The following is a 19991-nucleotide window of genomic DNA, read 5'->3' on the forward strand; positions in this document are numbered from 1 at the left end:
GTAATTATAAAATAAATGAAGAAAAAATAGGTGAAAAAAATACCTGGAATTACAGTGAAAGATTTTGAACATACTGAATTTTGATATGAGCTGTGCCACATTTGTTTCCTTAGAACACATACAAGCTAGTTGATCTGATATCTTCCAGCTAGAGAATGTCTTCTCATTTGACAAGTGTAGACTCAGTATTACAACATTTATGTATAATCACCCCAAATCTTATATCAGCATTTCTGCATGAGACACACAGGAAATGTTGATAAGGGAATATTCTTTTGCACCTTTTTTTTTCTGTCCTGTTCGAAATGTTCAGAACTGTATTTGGGAATTATCAGACGTCTGACCAGAAATGTCAGTAAACAGCTTCAGGTATGATAGTTTGTAAAAACTGCTAAATGGCAAATGGAGGGCATTTTATTTGTCTTTTGTACATTAAAAAAATATTACATTAAAACATTGCGGGAATTGCATAAAAGCAGCTGCTTACACTTGAAGATTTACAGACTACTGCAGCTACATGCTATGAGAACGCTGGTGGAATTTGAGCCCACCACAGTTCCTGAAAGACTTCCCACACTGTCCACAGATGTAAGGCTTCTCTCCAGTATGGATGCGGAAATGGCGGGTTAACGCTCCAGAGTGGCGAAAGCACTTGGAGCACACAGAGCAGGTATAAGGTCTCTCTCCTGTGTGGATGCGAAGGTGTGTCTTCAGATTCTCCATGCGGTTGAACTCTCTGTTGCACACTGTGCAGCGGAAGGGGCTGCAGCCTGGTGGGTAGAGCTGCAGCCTGGTCCTCTTGTTTCCCGCTAAGGGCTGCGGACAACGCTGATGGAGCCTCTGCTGGCACTGACCATAATGCCGCCGCAGCAAGCTGGGCAGGTGGAAGCTCTGACTGCAGAACTTACAGGTGTGAAGGGTGGCGATGGCGCGGCTGGTCCGGAGTTGGACTCCATAGACTGGTTGAGATGGTTGAGATATGACAGCTGGTTCTGCCAGCTGGTTGCTGTTTGGAAATGCAGAGGAGATGGACCGATGATCTGGTGGTGGCATGCTTGCGACCAGATTTGCAGGATGTGCTGCAGAAAAATACAAAATGTTGGATTAAACAGTAAAAAGAAAACTAGGAAAACATTAATCTTTTTGGCATTTAGACACATGATATAAAACCCGAATGTTTAACCATTGTGCTGTCCTTGCGCGTCTGCACCACTGCTCGTGTCTGCACCGTGGTGTTCATTGCATGTGCCATCGCTCAGCGGTCCAAGGCGCACACGCAGGACAGCAGATGCATGCGCAGCCTCTGCAGATGTATTTGCCACAGCCGCAACACGTGATGTGTGTTTTGCGGTCTTTGTTTGATGGGCAGATCTGACAGCGTTTCCTCTTGCTCGCAGGGGTGTTGGTTGAGGGGCTGTGCTGGTGCTGGTGGTGGAGGTGTTGTTGTTGTTGTTGTTGGTGGTGGCGGTCATCATCATCATCATTTGCTGCCACAGTATACAAAGAGGCGAGCAAAAATGTTGTAGTACATGTATACACAGACACACATCCACACCCCCCTGACCCCCCACCCCCCTTTTTCCCCTGCAAAGCCTGAATAAAATGTAAAATGTATGTCAAAGATGGTTTGTATGATTGAAATTAGAGAAACCGATCAAGGATGTGCTTTGTACACACACATCTTTATTATGAACACGTTGCTCTACAGGTATGTGTGGCCATTACAGAATTGGTTCACCATCACATGTACAATCTAATACATCGGTGTACCATTACAACAATATTGCTCTGCAACAAAGTGATTAATCTGTAAGGCATCTATTGTAAGACAATAACTGTCTTTATAGCATGATTATCCTGTGATACACTGGACCGAATGGGAAATTGTAGAACTAGCGCTGACCCAGCAGACACAAGTCCACCATCTGAGTGCAGCAGCACGGATGCGTTTCCTCTGGAAATCACCAGGTCGCTAGGGTTGACAGTTTTCAGTTTAGTCTGCTTCTCGAGCATCACCACGGCATTGGATGGTTGGAACCACCCATCCGAGTTTGCCCAAAGATCCATCCACCCAGGGGTTGATACGTGCTCATCTGCAAGTCAGCACTGTGATGGCTGATCCTGGAACCCTTGATGTGTGTGTCTGCTGGTTCACATCTGATCATAGTAAAACTGTTTGTCTTCTTACCCAGAACAGGTAATCCTCTGCTAATGCAAAGTTAGTAGCTATGAACACACCATGTGATTCATTGCACAGCTCGTCTTCCCCATGTAGATGGTCATGGTGGGAAAAAAGCTTGGGCTTGTAGTGTATACCTAGGCCGTCTCCGACATCCTGCTCGAATGTCGCCGATGTTCGCTTGGAGATGAAGACTCTGCCCTTTGATGTCATGTAGTCACGTTGCCCAAAGCGAAAACTGCTGCCATCCTTGGATATGACCAGATCTGGGCATGACGGCTCCACAATTTCTACTGGGTTACGCTGATTTGGCTCAGGTTTATTGGGGTTTGGACAGACTTCCTTAGAGGCGATCCCTTTGATGATAGACTGTCAGACACATCTCTGGGGGGTGGTGCGTTTTCCTGGATGATCCTTCAGAGGATGTCAACTTCAGCTGGAGCAACACCGACATTAATTGCTTCTCAAAGTCAGTGATGGATCTTTAACAGTCACAACTTCTAGGAGGACATGTCAACAAATCTTGCAGGACGACTGTTATGTTATGAATCTGTTTAAAAAAGATAGTCCTTTGTTGTGTGAAATTCCAAGAATAATTCTTTGTGTCTTCCACATTTGTAAAACACTTTTATTCCATTGCTCACACCCAAGAAGCAGCCAACCAAAGATGGACAGATTTGATGCAATATGCATCTAAAATGTCAATAAGTTTGTTTTTTGCCTTATTTGTTGTCAACATAAAGTGATTAGCTTTGCTGTCTAAAGTGCTCCATCAAAGTATCACTAACTTCACCTTTCTATCAGTTATCAAACTACATTTTAAGTTGTATGTACATATTATAGCAAATTTTATTTTAGTATATTATTCATTTATTTCTAATAGTATTTTCCTGCTTATTTTTATCCATGAGACCACAGCAAATTTCTTGTATGTACAAGCCTACCTGACGATAAAGAGAATTCTGACAGTACTGTATAAACTGCCAATATGAACTTATTTAGGCAGCTAAAAGCCACCAGCTAATTCATAGCCATGCTCATTTTTCAACAGTGTTAATGAGTGTAATTGATGGTGAGACTGTTGTCAAGACAGTCACCTCATTGAGACTGTTTATATGTAGCAATATAAGTTTTCCAAATACAAAAAAAGACTCCTTCCTTGTCTCATGAGAATGTGACTCTAAGGGATCAATTCTACTGAGGAACCCTCCTTGATTTTGAGAAGCATCTTTTATACTTACCTTTTTTGGTACCAAAAGTCTATACTGCAAGTCCTTAGTGGTGTCATAAGAAAAGCCCAATCTGTTTTACTATCACACTATTTCAGGCTATTTAGAGAGAGAGAGAGAGAGAGAGAGAGAGAGAGAGAGAGAGAGAGAGAGAGAGAGTGAGAGAGAGAGAGAGAGAGAGAGAGAGGAGCCTGTGCTGTAACAACAAAGAGCTGCTTAGTCTTTTTTTTACTGTTTTTTACCACATGCAAATACCTGAATGTGGAATATTTATCATCACAGCAGTTAGTCTCATATTCATTCTCTTACCCTGGCCCAGCCTGCTGCTGCTTATCAGCTGAGCCTCTGGATCTTGACTCTGAATATCAGGCATTTCTGGTATCCACTGCATGCCCTCCAAGCTTAAATCCTCCACTTTCATAAAGTCCAAACAGCAGGATGTGGCACCGATTTCTTCCTCAGGCTCCTCCTGCTTGACAGTAACTTGTTCTAATGTAGACTTGCTGTCAGCGGTGTGAGATGGTGCGGAGTCTTGAGCTCGTGGGTCCTGACATACCGGATTCATGGCTTCAACTTTCACTCCATAATGACTGGAAATGTCTTCAGTGACCTCTGAGAATAAAAAGCAACATGAAAATGTCAATTAGAACATATTCTTTTACTGTGATTACACTGTTGGCTTTGAGAAGACCACTTATCACTTACATAAGTCTAATTTTCAGATTTTTTCATTTTCAGAGGGTTTGTATTGTACAATTATGAGAAGTGGATTTTTAATTAAATTAAAATTAAGAGAGACGTCTGCACGTCCTGAGCCTGGTTCTGCTGGAGGTTTCCCTTCTTGGTGAAAGGGAGTTTTTCTTCTCTGCTGGTGCCAACCACCGTGTGCATGGTCAGTATGAGGGGTTGAGATGATTTTATGCAACCCGTTGGTTTTCTTAGATGGGCACTTATTTTTATGAAGTGGTTTACTTTAACTAATTAATTATAAACTGGTCTAATAGAGATAATACAACAGATTTGTTTTAATTATAACTTAACAACGATTAATTGTATTAAACTGGGCTGTGAAAAGGTACTTTGCAAGGACATTGTAGCAAACTGACTTTTTACAAACAAGTCAAATTAAATTGTTAATGTAAATACAAGTATGTCTTAGGTCAACCTTTTGCCAATTATAAAACGAAACGTGGCATTCACTAATCAAGTTAACACGCGAAGTAGCAGCTGCTAAGTAGTATCACTTCATTTTCACACCTTCATGTGTGAAATCTGCCCATGTATCAAAGTTTGTCACTAAATATATACGGTCACACACACTACATAAAATACAAAAGCACTGCACTACACCAGTTGCAATTTATAGGGAGTACGAACCATCATTACACACCTTTACATCCATTATTTCCTTCCTCCCCAGTCTGTGAACCTGCATCACTGTCACATCCAGTCATCTCATCACGCTTAGATCTTTTGTCTTGTTTTTTGCGCACATATTTATCTTGGAGGTCAGGATTGGTGCCTCTATGACCTACAAGTGCACCCCTGGCCCCTGCGCCATCTAAACTGCGCTCTTCGCGGTTTGGATATTTAGTATCGCGTTTGTGCTGGAGAGGTTCATCTCTGTGCTTTATGGCAATTACGAGTTCATTCGCAGGACTGTCGTCCTTTTTCTCCCCCATGCTTGCCGAGTCCAGCATCGCTTCTGCTCTCTGCAGCTTTTGTTTGAGGGACTCATTTTCTCGTCGGAGTTCATCGCAGATGTCGCATGTTGTCTGACCAACCAGGGCTTTCACCTCTCGAACCACTATGTCCACAGCGACTTCAAAGGCTCCCTGTATCGCAGCAATAAGCTCCTCTTGGAAAGACGGCGCAGTTTCAGCTCCAGAGGGTTTTATCGCCAATTGTCGCCTTCGGGTTTCCGTCAGCTGAGGCTTCATGATGCATTGGGTGTATGTAATGAGCCAAAACAATATGAAGTGAATTTCAGGATCTCTAGTTAATGGAGAGCTTGAGAAGAGGCTGCTTGTTTGCTAACTGAAAGGATTAACTTCCGGTTGCGACACCTACCGGTGTCCAGGCTGAACAACACTAGCTTATTTAGAAAGAAAAAGAAAAAAGAAACAGAAAGAGTAATACAGACAAAAACAGAGAAAATCATATTTAATTACACAAAGACAACCAGTTGAAATACAACATTTCACAGGCACGTTGGTGGCGTGTTTCCAGGCCGTTCTTTAGTGTCGGCCTTTATAATGGTCTAATTTAGACAGGATCCAACCGGAAGGACCGAGCATGGCCGTAAACACCACAGTCAGGACAAACACGGACTCCTGTAGGGCGGCATAGAGTTCATTCAGGGGAGAAAAATTTATCTAAATTATAAGCGCGTGTTTCTCTAACATTGTTCTGTATCCAAAAAAACAAAAACAAAACAAAAAAAACCCGTTGTGGTCCATTATTTTAACTTACCATAGTGCCTATTTTATCTTTAGGTGGTTTATGGATGCATGTTGCTCGTTGTTAGACAACAATTCTAGAAAACCGAGTCCGCCGAGCCTTCAGTAGGTTAACAAAATTTCCAGACACGATTTTCTGTTCTAAAGTTAAAGAAAACCTAGATTTTTTTCTGCGGGGGGAGAACTGCGCATGCTGAAATGTGACCCACACAGCTGCATTAATTAGGTTGCGTTGGCTTCCGGTGCCACAAGAAAAAACTAAATAAATAAAGCCATTATAAGGTCAGTGTGATGAATATTGGTCGCTTTGCCAATATTAAAAAGTAATACAGACATAAGACTCCATCCTGCAAAACTGATCTGTCACTTATGATACAGCAAAATTGGAACCTGATTGATAAAGATTGTTGTTTTTAATTACACAAGTTGGCATCAAGCTAGAGGAGCTGAAACAAAGTGCTAACATTATTTGATTTTTCTTTTTTTTTTGCCAGGGTTTGTAATACTGATCCTGTTTTCTCATTGTCAAGTTTTTCTTTGTGTTCTTGCTCCAGTCATTCACTATTATAACCTTAACTTCTATCATGTTCTAAACCCCTACCCAGCCAATGATCCGTCTTTTAGTATATTGACATATTTAAAGGTCTATTTTATGTTTTTCGTCATTGTCTATGTATGAGATGTGTGGTGGCAAAGAAATTTCTTTTATTAAACTTGTCTGACAGTGGTCTATACGGCAGCTGCTTACTGCACCTGCATCTCATTTCAGGCACTAAAATGATGTGTTGGAGGATACACATATAAAAACAAACCTTCACACAACACAAGAGTTTGTCTTGTGTTTGTTTTGACTAAAGAAAGGAGTGAAGTATAACTCTGGTAAAAGAAATCAGATCTTAGAGAGTGTCTCCTTTTGCCTCCCCTACAAGGTCTTGCACTGAGAATTTCCATTGTCTTATTATTATTCTGTGCAGTATTTTTTTCTTCTTTTCTTTTCATCTTCTCATGCTTATGTATTGACTTCATGACTGACTATTTGAGGCAAGAAACTTGGTACTGATATCACTAATGGATTACTCTTTGATGATTCCTTCCCCTGCAGCTCATTGCCCCCTGACACTGCAGTTAGAAGTGGGTCGACTCGGAATTAGCCTTTATGACGGTTGTAGTCTGGAGGCTGGCTTAGTAATCCTGTTGTTTGTCTGCCTTGTGGTGCATGGTCAGACTGTCTTAGTCAGCCAGCAGCAGGTAAGGTAAGCACTATGACAATGTTACACTCTACAAGCTTTTGAAATGCTTCTTGGAGTAAATTTTTACTTGTGTTATCATTTTATTAGATAATACTGCCTAGGAGACAGAATTTAATTGGAAGAAATGTTAATATTAAGTTAAATGACATAAAGTTATCTATCTATCTATCTATCTATCTATCTATCTATCTATCTATCTATCTATCTATCTATCTATCTATCTATCTATCTATCTATCTAATGAGAGGAGATGATTTAAGACAAAGTATGACATGTTTGTTAGTTTTAGTTTTTCAAATGTGAATGTTTTTTAATCTTCTTTGTTTACTGTGATATATGGTTAAATGTAGGTTTTCATCTAAAGCTAGGCCAACATTTCTGTTATGTGATATTTGTAGCTGAAAACAATAGAAAAATGAACATTATACTGTATGCTCCAGCCCTACATCAGTGTTTGTTGATGGCTATGTGCAAAACAAAGTTATTTTTACCATTCCCCAATTAACCTAATATCCCTAATTAGATGAAACTGTTCCACACAGCGTAGGGTGGCTGAGGGAATTAGGCTTTTGGCTGCAGTCATGGAATAATGCTCCCAGATTAATGCGTTGTCATTAGGTTGATAACTTATTTTCTCTCCTTCCAGGTTACCTTACCTTTACACTTTCGTCTTGTACACCTATCCTTGTCCAAACCCTCTTATCCCTTAACATGGCAGAGGCCCTGGAACCCAGCTCTACTGAAGAGGATCTGCCTGTGCAGTGGAAACCTTCCAGTCGATGCAGCAGGAAGTCAGGTTACTCCAACATCTTTTCAGGGGTGAACCTGCATCAGCTGCACAGGCTGTTCAGAACAGCAGGGGACAGAAACGCTGAACATCGGGCGAAGCTGGTTTGGGGAAGGATGGATGCAGATGTGGAAGGCGCGGATGATGAAAAGGAGCAGGAAGAGGAGGAGTGGGAGGATGAGGCAGGGTTGGCCCAAGCTTTAGTGGGACTTAGAGTCCAAACAAGGAATAAGGCAGGAATCAGAGTGGCGGGACACAGAGAGCACAAGTGGCTCAGAGCATCAGGATATCTCAGGTATGTGAAAGTGTGATGGAATTGGAGTGGGTTCAGAGTTCGTATCTAGAAATAACGTGTGCGAACTGTCAAGTGTCCGACAAACTCATAATGCCCTCACAAGACTGCATTCCACTGCTCACACACAAACATTAGCAGCAGTCCCTACTGGAACATTATATTTACTTCCAGTTGTTGTTTTAAGCTTTTCCCAAAACTCATGGACCAGACTTTAGTCCCCCATAAGGACCACTGGACCACATTATTAGTGTCCATTATACCAGATGGAGTCATAAAGTCAAAATCAGGAGCATGCACACAGCTGTTATGCTACACTGAACATTCCTCACTGAGATGAAATTAGTCTTATTGGAGTAGCGATGATGTGTCACAGCATGGCAGTAAGGCGAGCCCACATTAAGCTGCAGCATTAGCAGCAGTGGACAGAAAAAATTTTTTTTAGCCAAGCTAGCAGTGTAGCTTGAGAAGGATTCATTTGGTTCACGCTAAAAAAATGTATATATCAGCAGCTAGTGGACATATGATATTTTGTGTATTGACATTCATAAATCTTATAGCATTTGGGCTGAGTGTCTCTCTTCCTGGTGCATTATTTCTTTGGTTTTCTTGGTGTTGAGCTGATGCTGGTTTGTGTTGCACCATCTTGTAAAGTCCTTGATGAGGCTTCTGTACAAGTGCGATTTCATCTGCTGACACTTCTGCGTTAAACAGCTTCCTGAGTTTTAAAAGAAAGTCTGCTGTGTAGGAAGGGCAAATGTGACAGGACACTCTGCTGTGGTGCTCCAAGGCTGCTGTGGAGGACACACAGTCTCCCATCCAAACAAAGTGGGGTAGTCTGTGATCCATATCACGAGACTATATGGCTGTCCTCTCCTAAATCATGAGGTTCTTATTGCTGTTGGGTGGTGTCATGGAGATCAGAAACATCACTCTCTGACCACCAGTTTTACATTAAGGGAATTTGGATCATAAAGACACATTTGTGATTTTGTATTCATCCATTTACACTGGTATTTTTATGAGAAAAAAAGTCATTATGCTCAAACTGGTTTCTTTTTTGTCATTAGGGTTGAGGAGCCGTTATCTGGCTACACTGTTAAGGACGAGGCGGCCGAAGTGGCACAAAGTCTGGAAGAGTTTCAGCTGCCGACGGAGGAAGACATTCCTGAGAATAAAAACCCCTTCAAACCATCATCATGGAGGCTGGGCATTAGACTGGAGGGTGCCAGAGACTGTGATCACTATCTTCACCGCATCCTCCACTGAAAACTGCTCACACTTGAGGACAATGCAAGGAATGTTAAGACTTGATATAAAGGAATAGTTAAAGCTTTTAAGAAATTAAAGGTTTTAGAGTATTTCAAACCTGTCTTGTCTTTTACTTAATGCTTGAACATTCAATTAATATAATCAATCAGTCTTAATCAAACCTGCACCGACTGGCTGTTTGACCCTTTAGTCAACAAGGTGGAGAAAATAAAAGTGACATTTACAGCAGAGATGGATCAATATTAGCATGAACTTGCTGTTCAATTAACCTTATTTTTCATCTTTTAAACTTGGCTTTGGTCTACTTCAACCCCTGCAGGAAATGTCTCCTATTCAAGAACTTGCATAATTAAGACTGATGTGATCATATAATGTCCCATAAAAATCACGGGCTCATGGAGTCAACACATGAAGATAAGCTGGTTGATACGCTTTAAATAATCAGAAAGACTTGTAAAGAATTTTTGAGGAAGCAAAACATTGAGAATCACCCAAACATTTAAAAAAGAATGCATGAACTGAAAGGATTATTACCGTCTGCGGTTTTGCCACCACAAGACTCATTTCATAATTCGATTTGCAAGAGATAAAATATTGATTTTAGAAGCTTTAAACACGTTTTGGTGGTGGCGATGGGTTCGCTCGGCCCACATGATACCCATGGGATAAGCATGTTTACTATTACAGGTTATATCTACTTTGTTATTACAATAACTATGATTACATATATATGTATATTATACATTATATTATTACATATATACTTACACATACTCAACACAGTAAAATGTCTATGCATAATGTTAACATTTAAATTTTACCAGACTGTTTTAAAGAAAAAAATTCAGAATTTTTTTCTTCCCTTTTCTTTCTTCTAATCTCTTGTTTTTTTTTTCTTTTACCCAGTCACTTTCATATTGCACTGTAAATGTTGTCACAATTTGCAAAAAAAGGAAAAAAAAAGCTAATCATTCAATTTAAAAGAAGCATGGATTAAAAGGATTAATTTGCCACCACATGGGACTTCTTTCATAATTCTATTTGCTACAGATAAATATTGATTATAGGAGCTTTAAACACGTTTTCCTTGAGGATGTTATTCCTGAATTAGAATATTGGCCTTACTAGCAACCAGAATACAGCAACAAGAACACAAATCATCTGTATTAATTTAATGTTTTAATTATAATCTATAATTAAATATTACATACAAATTATACAGTGCATTGTCACAATACATTGCATGTCAGTTCAGTACAGCAGGGAGTTAATTCTTTGGGTTCACCCAAGGGCAAAATAATTAACAAAAATCGACACGGCCAAGAAAACTAGGAGCTGCTGGAAACCTCTAACCCCATCTGCTTTGTTCTTGTCCTCCACGCCTATAGCTGAATGGGCAAACAAGTCATATATTTTTCATTTAAAAAGTTTGTCTCTTTAACCAAAAAATACTTCTGCTTTTTAGTATCGGCACAAATGACTTGCAGATCTTGAGGGAGGGGCAATGGATTACGTGAAACCAGCTCACATGGCTTGTGTTCAGTGTGTAAAGACAGACATCCCACTTAGTGCACACTTCCTTAATCTGTACAATTTAACCAAAATAAACACTTTTCTTATATATTAGAAAACAAACTCATGATCTGGTGGCACAGCTTTCACCGATGCAGGAAATATGCATGTGAGTATTAAAAGGCATATAGGTATGAGAAAAAAACAAAACAAAAAAAAAAAATATGGAATGCAACACCTCCCATCCAAAAAAAAAACAAACATTTGAGAGGTTTCTGAGTGGCGTGCATGTGTGTGTATGTGAGCAGACATAATATGCACCCAAGAATCCGCAGAAATGTCATCTCATCAGTACTGTTCTGAGGAGGGCACAGAATCATCATCACCTAAATTTCTCTATCATTTTCACACAAGGCACAGAGGCAAACAAGAAAGATATGTTGGGAAATCCTTCCTGTTTTGGCCACAATCTCTGCACCCACCAACTCATCCTATGTACCAGGGTATCCATGAGGAGAGGAGAGAGGGTGAGTGTTATTTTCAGGACAAAAAAAACTGGTGCTCTCAGATTCTGTCTCTTCCTCCATCTTTACACAGATGCTTCTTAGTCCACCTTCCTGCTGCTCCTTGTCTTCCACTTTATTGCCTCTTTCCTACCACCAGGTAAAGAAGGGTCTTCTGCTTTGAAAACTCTGTGTGTAGGACTCGCTGTTTGCTCTCTGAGGTGCTCTAGCTGTTTCAACAATAACTGGGGGCATCTGGACCAACTGGAGGGGTGATTTACCATCCTTCAGGGCTTGGGACAGGTTCAAAATCTGACAGACAGAAATATTTCAGAAAAAAAAAATGTTTTGAGGGTTAGTGGCATGACAAACTGCTGGAAAAAAAACATAAATTAAGGATACCGTCTCTTTAGGAAAGGGGAAAAACTCACCTGCCCCCTCATAACAGCTACTTGTTTGTGAAACTGACCCCTGTCAAAACCAGGATCTTTCTGCAAGACACAGCAGACAGTGCAAGCATGTTACAGATACCTACAGAAACTAGACATCCTCTTCTTCTCTCATTCCAACATCTCATGCATTTAAAAGCATCATCATTCTCCATGAATATGCCTATGATGAAGCTTTGCTTGCCTTAAATAGTTCGTAGAGGTCCTCCTCTAGGTCTTTGATGAAGTTTGGATCAGAGAGCTTTGGTGTGACGAGCTCACGGATTTCCTGGGAAAAGGTAACTTTGGCTTGGGGCAGCCATGCCCAGTAGAAGGGGTCTGATAAATGGAGAATGAAACAGTTTAACAATAATATTCATTACTTGTGAATATTTGGAAAATTAACACGGACTGAATACCTAATTCATCACGGTCAAATAACCAAATAACAGTGAAGAAATCTAAGTTTTTATAGATAATAAGCACAATTCAGGTTAAGCTACGTTCACACTGCAGGTCTCAATCCTAAATTCAGATTTTTGATGAGATCCAAGTTTTTTGTGTGGTTGTTCACATTATAATTGAATGTGACTGCTATCAAACTCCAGTATGAACAGTGTACAGACCTGCAGTGACCCGCATGCGCAGAGGAAGATGCAACGTCGCATGCAGAGGTTAATATGGATGCTACTCAAGACAGTTTGTGTATCAGGTTCAAAGTTGTTGTGCAGTTTGACAAAATGATATAATAACGTTCCATCCATATTTTCACATTCAATCTTGATGCATCCCGCCCCTCCTGCCACCAAATTAGGAAGTCTGTCTCACTTCAATGATGTAAAAGTAGGATGACATATGGGATGACTGTTCAGTTTGAGGTCACTTTGAAAAATATTGGATATGCATCCAATTTAGTACCAAATATGAAAGTGTCCTGGTCGGAATTAAAAAAAACAACAACAAATAAATAAACAAATTGGGTTTGTGCTATTCAGACGTTCATAAAAAGATCAGATATGGGTCACATGAGCAAAAAAGTGGATTTGACACATACTTGCCTGCAGTGCAAACATAACCCTATAGACAGACTTTTCACCAGATATAGTGTAGAAAAAAGAAGCTATTTCCTCTTCCTAAGGGGCAGAGCTCATTCTAGGCTGTGATTGTTTAAACTGTGGAAGTTTAGGTTCTTACAAGCTCTCCAGGAATCGGGGTGCTTGAGGGGGAAGGCAAGGCCGTTGTCTATGGCTGCTAGTTTAATGATGGGGTCCTTTACTACCACCCAGTCGTTGTCCTGGAAAGATAAAGACAAAGAACATAAAATACGATATAAAAAAAACATAAAATTTCCAAGTTGTGAATCAATATACATAGTAGAATCCAGCTGGCACTAATTGACTTACATATAATTCATCTAATTATATTGTCTAATAATATAAAATAAAGAGTTATGTGTATGTATGCTGGACAATATATTTAGTTTAATTCACAAAACATAATGGGGTCATTTAACTAGTCTTGTATAAATTCTTAACAGTTGCTCCAATTTCGTTTATTAAAACACAAATATCACTATCTACAGCACATGAAGCAGAGTATGTGTTATGTTGTTACATTTGGGATATGAGGAAGAAATTATGCATTGTTTCTGTGCTTCAGGGCAAATATTGAGGGGTCTGAAATCACTAGCAACTCAAAAATTCAGAAAAACAATCAAGCTGCATTGGTTCACTCAAAAGAGTCAAAACTCTTGCTTTTTCCTTTTCTCTCTCATCAACACCTAAATGAAATAACAAATTAGCTAATAATGGTCTGCCAATACCTCAATTAATGTTATATATCCTAACAAGGAAATCTGACTTCTTATTGGAGGCAGAAAGTTTAATTTTCCATTTGTCATTGGATGCAGCACCATGTGATTAACGTGAGATTAACATGTAACACCTGTAAAGCTTTGTCTATATAAGCAACAATTGTTAAATAAGAGTGTAAAAAAGTATCAAGACATAGATGATTGGACCAGCAGAGAGGCTTGGGCTTGGTGGTGCAGAAATGTGGCCGAGAACAGTAGGTCTGGTGTAGCTGACGCTGGCGAAATGTGCTGTCGCAGTTACGGTTTCTCTTCTCATATTGTTGCACAAATACAGAGAAGATCCAGAAATCTAGAAACACGTAGTCACAAAATTACAAGGGAGTGCTTGCACATAACCGTGCTGCAAGCAGGGGTGCACATCGGGTCTAGAAGAGGTGTCCCGGAAGCCTGCGCGGACCTACGTGGAGTATACGGCGGAGATGCTGTAACCGACCTTACGCAAACACCAGCTTTAACCTGCTAGTTGGCTAGTACAGGATTTAACTGGGCCCAATTAAACCTGTGACTAAAAGTGTGATCAGTACCAAAGTCTGCAGGTATCTGAGAATATAACTGCCAGTTAAGGATTTTTCTGTCACTTTGGAGTGCGCTAGTGTGAGCTCTCAGGATGTTTATCATATTCTCAATCATACAGTAATATATAGCTTCAAAGGTTACTGGGTACTGCTGATCTAAAGAACAAAACACTGACCATCCAGAAACAAGGGGTGGAGTGGACTAGGTGGGTGAGTCTACACCCTAAAACTGGAACTGAAAATAGTAGCTGTTGTCCTGACACTGTATTATTTTGACCAAAGTCTGTCAAAGAAATTGGAAAGAGGCCTCAGAAAACTTCTTTTGCTGACAAAAAATGTTAAAATTGTAATAGGTCTAAAGGGAACAAATAACCAAATATAATAATGGTTTACAGAAGTGTGTGTCAGTGTGTTTCCTCACCCTGTTACCAACAGGATCCATGGGACAGTCGTACTTCAGCAACCAGTTGTCATTTCCTCTGTCTTAGACGACAACAGAATATTCAAATTTAGACAGACGTATAAAAGCTGAAAAGCTTGACTGTCTATCGGCTTATACGCTGTATTATTATTATTATGTTGAGGGTCATGGTTACTGTGACAACCTGTGTTCCTGATGATGTAATCGAGGACTACGAGTCGCTCAAACTGCAGCTGAAGCTGACGGTTGTTGTTTTCAGGCAAAGGCTCTGCTTCAAACCTCCGCAGCCAGAAATCTGCATCCTTGTATCCATCGACGAAGAGCTGGAAGGAGCCAACCTGGTGAAAGTGAAACAGAAATCCCAACTGATGCATGCTCTGGGTTGATTTTTTTTTGTTTTTTTCCCCCACATCATATGCTTTAGCATGATCAAAGGAATGATCATCCTTAAAGCCTTCACACAAAATGATGGGCTTATTTGTTTCTTAGCAGTTAAAAAAATGTATACTTAAGTACACCATAGTTAAAGCTTCATTTTTAACTCTGGTGTTTTGCTGGTATTTCTGTCATCTATTACTGTTTCTGATGGGCGTAACAGATTTGTGAGAGGAGATTCACAGATTTCCACTTCATCTGACTTTCCTTTGTTTTGATTTTTATCATTAGCAGTGAATTGCACAATTAATCCCTTTTACAGAAAAACTTAACAGGCAGTATTCAATCAAATAATGCATCAAATATTTTATGTAATATTTTACTTATCTTTGCTGTTCAGCACTTTGTTCAGTTGTGGCTGGTGTAAAAGCACCTTATAAATAAACTGATGATGTTGACGATGATAAAATAACTGACTTTTCTGAACGCTAACATATAGTACAAATTTATTAGTTTACCTTGGGAGGAAGTCCAATCCTGTGGAAGCGTTGGCCCACTTTGGGCACCTTCTCCAGAGCTAGCCTTTTCCCTCTAGACTTCACCCTGTCTATGGCACTGTAGTTGAATGTTTCACTTGCCAAATACACCACCTAAAGATTGGAGGGAGTTAGAGGAAAGGGAGGAAATTTAGTTGAAAATGGTTTTGGGACATTATATGTCAAATGTAAAGGAGATTTCAAGCTTAATTTTTTTATTTTGCCATATTATTATTATTATAACAATAATGAAAAAAAAAAATAAAAAAAAAATATATATATATATATATTATTATTATTATTATTATTATTATTCATGGTGAACGAGTTAAGGATTTTTTTTATGTGCAAAACTTAATTTCCTTCTAATGCATCATCTGATACATCATCTTCCAGATGAGGAATCTTACCATGAAACTTCAGTAGTCCTAACAAACTATATACTGAGAGAGCAAACATTAGCCGGATATCCTAAATACATTTTGTGTTGACAGATATATTATCTGCTCTAGTCCATTAGACTGTACAGTAAGTGGAAAATAGGAGGCCAGAAACTTGTGAGCATCAGAAAAACTATCTAGGAAAAAAGGCAAAGATCCAGGAATACTCCAGGAAGATGTCCCTCCATAGTAATCAATCTCTTATGGAGCTGAAACCCTGTGAGGAACAGGAGGAATAGAAAAATCCAACATGGAAGGACATGTGTCTGCAGGGCATCTACCAGCAACAGACTGATTAAGTGGTTGATATCAAGAACCAGCACTCGGAAAGATAGCATGGAGACATGAATTATGGCAACACAGGAACAGGCAAAAGAGAAAAAGCAGAGGTCTCAAAAGATGCCAAGGACTGAAAGAAGTAGAAGAACAGATGCGGGAAGTGAAGGTAATCAAACCCTCTTAAGCAAATTTCAGTAACAACAGAAGACAAAGTGGTAAGTGTGAAGTATTTTTATCATATATTTTACTGTATAGGATCATATTGTATGTGCCAAATCAACCAGAGCCCTGCTCACAAACACAACTTTCCTAATTTTAACCCTTAAATTTATTCAAAACTTCATGTGAAAATTGACTATCTTACACCCCTTCTCTTAAAGTGACTCCAATTTAAAATATTATTTTCCCAAGAGTCTTTTATTCTCATAAAAAATTAATAATAATAAAAAAAAAAAAACGATGGAGTTGACAGAGAACAGATTTTTTGTAATGTTGAGGCAGCACTGTGTGGGACTATACCTTGGTCCTGGGTACAATATCAAGCTCCAACTTCTGATCAACCAGACTGGCCCCAGCTTCTGAAAGGTAACCTTGGTTCAGAACCAAACAGTCACGGCCAAAACAGCAGGGACAGCACAGTTTCTGGAGCCATTTAGTCCATTTGGGATTAAGCTGGCCATAGGGCTCTTCATTTTTAGGTTTGAACACTCCAATGATCTTCTGTGGAGGGAGTGGAAAGAAGTGAGAAAAAAAAGTTCAAAGAGAAAGTATGGGAAGGTTTGACTGACAATGAGATGATTCATTTTCTGAATTCAATGGCAATATCTTCAGTCTTCAGCCTGAGAATAAAACAAACCTAGAATGCATTTAGCAGGAATAACAGAAAGTAGGATTACTTTGCAAGAAGGGTTTCAATTACACTTTTAATTTAGTTAAAACCAACTGAAATCCACTGTAATTGACACAAATTAAGTGCCACACGGCACCATGTTTTACTTAAACCATAAATGTTTCTATAAAGCAACAGCTAATGAGTGTTAGATGAGGAAAAGACAGATTTTGGGTGTGGTGGGATTTCACGGTTGCATATAGAAATCACATGTCACACGCTGGTATCACTCACAGAAAAACACACACACACAGACAGGCACAGATTACAACAAGAAACTTGGTCATAGAGGAGAATTATATCCTTACAGAGAGGTAGCACATGACTACTTAGCACAGTAGTGACTAACTTAAGATACTGGAGAGGTGGGAGTCGAAGGGAGTAGGTCACTGGATTAAATAAAATAACTCAATTTTTCAGTCTAGAATGGCTCTTTTTGTTTGGAAAGCCACTTAGAGGCAAAGGAAAAAGCATGCATGCCTGAGCTTTCTTGTGGTGAACAGATAGAAAGTGAAAACATTGAAGTTCCAAAGCTGAAATCCACAAAAACACTTCCTTATTTTAAAATTTGACACAACCAGTGGTGGGTATCAATGCTTACAGTCATTAGTCTTACAGAAACATTCTATAATAAGACCACGTTAATGCCCTGTTTGTTCAAGTTACTGTGCATCAATTTGTACAGCTGCTGCAGAGCCAAATTAGAAATGTGTGCCCAAAGTCTCTGTTTGATTACATCACTGCTATCAAACAAAATAATGACAAGCTACCAGCAGATTATTTCTGAGTGTATGTTGTGCATTGGGCTGCAAACACATTTGCTGACATGTTACCTGCTACAGCAAATGGATCCTAAATGATGGACACCTGTCTGCATGGTTGTTGTCACATTGGTGATGAAACCATTTTAGAGACGCAAAACAAACTAACTTGGTACAAAATTGATTGTTATGTTTAATATTACATGCGTTTGTTTAATTAACTTGAAAATGTTTTTCACCTTGGTTGACATGTTTATGGTGTATCATGTAAAATGACCTTTTAAATTGGCTTATCTGGGTCAAAGCAGGTACATTTATGTCTGAACATTTTACAGCCTATCTGCCAAGTCATCACAGGCTTGTTAGATAAGGCCTTACCTACAAACGACTTTACCAAACATTTGTGTATTTGTCAGTCTTGCAATCATATCATCTTAAAAAATATATAATTAATTAATTAAAAAATAATTAAATAAAAACACCAGAGATTTCACATATCTATACCAGAAAATCACTAACGTTAGGAGCAGATCCACTTACCCCCTGTGAATCTTTGACAAAGTAGCTTCCACTGGAGCCCTGATAGATCCTCTCCGGGTAGATTCCTTCTTCTATAGCTCGTTCGGCCTTCCGAATGATGTCTCTGAACTCGGGATCTTCTGGGAATTCGTTCCTGTGTGGTTCCCGAGGAGTGTTTCCTCGGTCCCGATCCAGAAGTGGTTGTCTCTCCCGACTCCGTCCCGGGCTGCCAGCCGGGATGCGCACCACAGAGCCCGGCGTGCTTCCAAACGCACCCCGGGGGCTAGTGGGCTCTGTGGGGAAGTGGCTAAAATCACCCGAATCCCGGAGCGGAGAGACAAGCGGACTCGTCTCGTCCATGACTCTGGAAGAAGACGAGGGGTTATTTTATAGCCTGTAAAGGGACAGAAAAGGAAGAAAGAAGACAAAAACAGACGAAAAACAGTAGGTAGGACGGTTGTTTTGTTGGTTAGCACTGACGTTGGCTATCAAGGAAACACAGGGAAAAAAAAGAAAATCAGATGACTGTCAGCTTCCGGGAAGAGGCGGGAACTGTCGACTAGGTTGATCTTTAACCAATCAGAGCCCAAATCTGCCTGTCAGTAACCCAATATCTTGTGCTGATTGGACATTGCCATCCCACCCACAGAAGATGTTTGAGAGAGTAGTTAACCCAATCAATTAACTCTACAAAACAACATTTAAAATATATATATTTTTTTCTCGAACATTATGGATTTTAATACTTTGTATTTATCATTTTTCAAAAGTGTAATTCAGGTCTGATTATTTTCGCTTGACTTTGATTATGTAAAACTATGTCTTACACGGAGCACATGCAAACATGTACCCAAACAAAATTAATATTCGAAAGTTTGTCCAAGACATGGACAGAATCACAGTGGAGATGTGTTCTGTGGTAAGATAAGTCCACATTTCAGTTGCTTCGTGGGGAAAAAGTAAAAAAAATAAATAAATACACACATCAGGAATGTGCCGAAGATAAGAAAGATCATCCAGGCTTATATTAGCCTAGATTAAAAGAAACAGTGATGAAGCAAGGATCAAGGATCAAGGATCAATTAATCTTTATTATCCCAACTTATCCCGTGAGGGTAAGTTGAGGGTAAGTTGTTGTACAGCAAGCAGTAAAAACATTCAGTGCACAATCACACAAACAGCAATAAACATATAAAAACATATAAAAAGACTGTTATATATATAGATAAAAATATAAAATAAAATAAAAACAGAAAGATAGAGCTACTAACAATGTTTAACGCCTCTCACAGCTTTTTAAGGATGCATTGTTTCCAATAAATTCTTTTTTTGAGACACAATAAAATATCATGATGTTTTAAAATTAGATAAATGCCATTTCAGCTGAACAACACATCACATATTACTCTATCAGTATTCATTTAACAAAAACTCACCCAAAATGCAGAAGCCTTGTGTGAAAACTAAGTGTG

The 19991-nt window shown here is 39.4% G+C and overlaps 3 protein-coding genes and 1 long non-coding RNA gene across 6 annotated transcripts; 2 read left to right on the top strand and 2 right to left on the bottom strand.

Annotated features, from left to right (window-relative positions):
- Positions 1-399: 399 nt before the first annotated feature.
- LOC121637746 (zinc finger and SCAN domain-containing protein 5A-like) lies at positions 400-5348 on the bottom strand. Its single transcript, XM_041981990.1, has 3 exons — positions 4799-5348; positions 3718-4020; positions 400-1079 (listed from the first exon to the last, which is right to left on the bottom strand). The coding sequence occupies exons 1-3, from the start codon at positions 5346-5348 to the stop codon at positions 514-516; spliced, it is 1419 nt and encodes a 472-aa protein (XP_041837924.1). The 3' UTR covers positions 400-513.
- On the top strand, positions 2905-19694 carry LOC121637750. The gene is made up of 3 exons (XR_006009942.1): positions 2905-3005; positions 19041-19046; positions 19682-19694. It is a non-coding gene; the product is annotated as an uncharacterized LOC121637750 (long non-coding RNA).
- On the top strand, positions 4202-9557 carry avpi1 (arginine vasopressin induced 1). 3 transcript variants are annotated; one of them, XM_041981994.1, is made up of 4 exons: positions 4202-4300; positions 6608-7120; positions 7764-8199; positions 9267-9557. In XM_041981994.1, the coding sequence occupies exons 3-4, from the start codon at positions 7829-7831 to the stop codon at positions 9463-9465; spliced, it is 570 nt and encodes a 189-aa protein (XP_041837928.1). In that variant the 5' UTR covers positions 4202-4300; positions 6608-7120; positions 7764-7828; the 3' UTR covers positions 9466-9557. The 3 variants fall into 3 exon arrangements, with proteins under 3 accessions (XP_041837928.1, XP_041837929.1, XP_041837930.1); XM_041981995.1 differs by having other exon boundaries at positions 6970-7120; XM_041981996.1 differs by lacking the exon at positions 4202-4300 and having other exon boundaries at positions 6329-7115; positions 7836-8199.
- pi4k2a (phosphatidylinositol 4-kinase type 2 alpha) lies at positions 10635-19049 on the bottom strand. Its single transcript, XM_041981991.1, has 9 exons — positions 18541-19049; positions 16870-17070; positions 15614-15745; positions 14905-15058; positions 14721-14782; positions 13106-13205; positions 12117-12250; positions 11915-11974; positions 10635-11795 (listed from the first exon to the last, which is right to left on the bottom strand). Exons 1-9 carry the CDS (start codon positions 18877-18879, stop codon positions 11634-11636), a joined length of 1344 nt encoding a protein of 447 aa, XP_041837925.1. The 5' UTR covers positions 18880-19049; the 3' UTR covers positions 10635-11633.
- Positions 19695-19991: the final 297 nt, after the last annotated feature.

Source organism: Melanotaenia boesemani, chromosome 4 (genome assembly GCF_017639745.1).
Source record: "Melanotaenia boesemani isolate fMelBoe1 chromosome 4, fMelBoe1.pri, whole genome shotgun sequence".
NCBI lineage: Eukaryota > Metazoa > Chordata > Actinopteri > Atheriniformes > Melanotaeniidae > Melanotaenia > Melanotaenia boesemani.

What these genes read in the sequence shown, in the direction of transcription:
- LOC121637746 (XM_041981990.1), bottom strand. Translation starts at nt 5,348, where the DNA reads ATGAAGCCTCAGCTGACGGAAACCCGAAGGCGACAATTGGCGATAAAA. An exon ending in AGGAAATAATGGATGTAAAG is followed by an intron (nt 4,021 to 4,798) that starts GTGTGTAATGAT and finishes TTTTATTCTCAG; the next exon opens with AGGTCACTGAAGACATTTCC. An exon ending in CAGCAGCAGGCTGGGCCAGG is followed by an intron (nt 1,080 to 3,717) that starts GTAAGAGAATGA and finishes ATTTTTCTGCAG; the next exon opens with CACATCCTGCAAATCTGGTC.
- avpi1 (XM_041981994.1), top strand. Translation starts at nt 7,829, where the DNA reads ATGGCAGAGGCCCTGGAACCCAGCTCTACTGAAGAGGATCTGCCTGTG. An exon ending in AGAGCATCAGGATATCTCAG is followed by an intron (nt 8,200 to 9,266) that starts GTATGTGAAAGT and finishes TTTTGTCATTAG; the next exon opens with GGTTGAGGAGCCGTTATCTG.
- pi4k2a (XM_041981991.1), bottom strand. Translation starts at nt 18,879, where the DNA reads ATGGACGAGACGAGTCCGCTTGTCTCTCCGCTCCGGGATTCGGGTGAT. An exon ending in TGGATCCTGTTGGTAACAGG is followed by an intron (nt 13,206 to 14,720) that starts GTGAGGAAACAC and finishes TTATCTTTCCAG; the next exon opens with GACAACGACTGGGTGGTAGT. An exon ending in ACCTCTACGAACTATTTAAG is followed by an intron (nt 11,975 to 12,116) that starts GCAAGCAAAGCT and finishes TGTGTCTTGCAG; the next exon opens with AAAGATCCTGGTTTTGACAG.